General features: G+C 33.5%; 1 protein-coding gene across 6 annotated transcripts in view; it reads left to right on the forward strand.

Moving 5' to 3' along the window:
* LOC116843655 (putative methyltransferase NSUN7) overlaps nucleotides 1-2250 on the forward strand; it is a 20162-nt gene extending 17912 nt beyond the window's left edge. For all 6 annotated transcript variants that reach the window (XM_032814237.1, XM_032814238.1, XM_032814239.1 and 3 more), the window contains exon 10: nucleotides 1232-2250. In XM_032814237.1, the coding sequence (XP_032670128.1) occupies nucleotides 1232-1588 (357 nt within the window). In that variant the 3' untranslated portion in view covers nucleotides 1589-2250. The remainder of the gene's footprint in view (nucleotides 1-1231) is intronic.
* Nucleotides 2251-2293: the final 43 nt, after the last annotated feature.

Consider the following 2293-nt stretch of genomic DNA (forward strand, 5'->3'; position numbering starts at 1 on the left):
ATATATATATATATATATATATATATATATATATATATGTATATAAATCAGTGAGGTATAAGATAAAGCGGAAGTGTTTTCATTAAAAAAAAAATATATATATATATTTTTTTAGTGAAAACACTTCCGCTTTGTCTTATATCTTACTGATTTTGACTAGCAGAAGTAAACTTTCACCGTAGTAAAATCTGTAGTGTAAACGAATTCGTTATATAAATCCAACTTCTCGCATTTGTAGTGATAAAATTAACGGCTTCCATGTCTTTATGTTTAATGACATTGTTTATGAATAAGAACAATCAATACTATTGATTGATTTTTTTAGCAAAATTTTATTGATTAAAGTGTTATAACTAAATCACCAGTTATAGAACAACCTGGGATATAGGGAAGAGCGGGGCTAGATGCTTCATAATTTAGAATTTCAAAGTTACAACTTTCCAGACTAAGTGGTGTGATTAACTGTACAAACTGATAGAGACAGCCTTTTTTATGTGTTAATGCTTGCCACGACTTGTTAATCGTACTTTTTTTATAATAACCAAAATATGAAAATGTAACGACCTGGTCATCTGGACGAATATTCAAAATTGATTTTCTCGGGAACAAAGCTTCGTACAAAAAAATATTATTCTACATTTTCGACTTATTTTTTCATGTAGAATAATTATACAATCCCGTTATGCTTTGAAATATATAAATTTGGATTATGTAGTATAAAACATCACAGATTGTTGATATTTGTATAAGCGCTTAATTAAAATAACGAGAAAAGATCGTCTCGTAACGTTAATTTATACACAGTAATAGAAAGCAAAATTTTATCATTGTTTATCTTATGCAAATGTATAAAACAAATTGTAACAAGTTGCAGCAAATATATAAAATACAATATCTAGTTAGTCGAAAATATTATGACGACTGGCAATAGCACCAGTAATAAGAGACATTTAACAGTAAAAACTATAAAATATTTCATTAGATGGCTTTAAAAAATTATCAACGATATCCTATTATGCTCTGCAATCTCGTTATGTCTCAGGTTCCCCTATTTCTATTAACAAGATGCTGACAAATATTCACAGCATATTGCGCGCAGTCTATCCTTGCAAGTTTGGCTTGATGTGCCGTTTCACGAACAATCAACACGATTAACTTTAGCCTCGTCGAGGCGCGTCGAGCTTTCAATAAGCTATGCGCAGAGCTCTAATTTGTCCCTTCAACTGCATAGGTCGAGATAGATCGTGTGGCGGCGCCTACGCACTCCTCGATGTCGCGGACTTCGAACAAGCGTCAGATATGTCCCCGTCACAGGCGTTACGTCCAAGACGAGAGATTGCTGTCGACGCAGATGCACGATTCGCGCAAGCAAGACTCACGTCAATGGTGGCGGGTCGCGATCGCGTATCTCCTTCATTCAATGAGATACGACTCGCTTTGCAACTTTCGTGTAACTCGCTCGTGCTCGCACGCGCAACAAATCATTTATCCTATTTGCGTGAAGAAGATCGCGCTGTTGAAACGTCCTCCTCGTCCTCCTCGCCAGATTAGTCTAACACGTGAATTTTCTCTTCGAAAGACAATTTAATTTCAAACTTTTCTTGCAAGTTTTTTGCATAACTCACTTCCTTGGTAAAACAGGAAATATGATGACGTAGAAATAACTATAAAAAGTCACTTTTTGACCGTGATTCGGTCATTTTTACGTTATTGACGTCATTTTGACGATTATGATTTTCTGCTCTACATAGGTTATGCCCAGTCTATCCTAACTGGAATAAACACCGGACAAGCCGTTTGAAATCATCTTTGTTTTGCACTTTATAGTGAATAAAAGAAAAATATAGCACGCGGGAAAAAACATTTAAGTATATTAATATTAATATAGTTTTAATAAACAAACCAACACGTGTTGGTTGAAGGACATAAAATATTCTGTAGTCTTTATCATCAAAATTTGGTTATAAAAACAAAAAATTCCGTTTTTTGCAACGTGTTGATACATTCATTTTTTTATATTAGTTCAATCAATCTTTATGATAATACACTCAAACTTTTTCTTCATGTACGTTTGAAAGAGGTAAATATATTGGTTATATTTTAGGTAGAACAGAAAATCACATTGACCTTATAATGACGTCAAAATGACAAGAAAATGATGGTATCATGGTTGAAATATGAGCTTTTTAGTAATTTTCTCGTCACTTTGATGTCATCGTGATTTTTTATTTAGTCTGGAATAACTCTCTCTCTCTCTCTCTCTCTCTCTCTCTCTCTCTCTCTCTCTCTCTCT

Source organism: Odontomachus brunneus, unplaced genomic scaffold (genome assembly GCF_010583005.1).
Source record: "Odontomachus brunneus isolate Ranch 3 - 2012 unplaced genomic scaffold, Obru_v1 Obru_scaffold_034, whole genome shotgun sequence".
NCBI classification, from domain to species: domain Eukaryota; kingdom Metazoa; phylum Arthropoda; class Insecta; order Hymenoptera; family Formicidae; genus Odontomachus; species Odontomachus brunneus.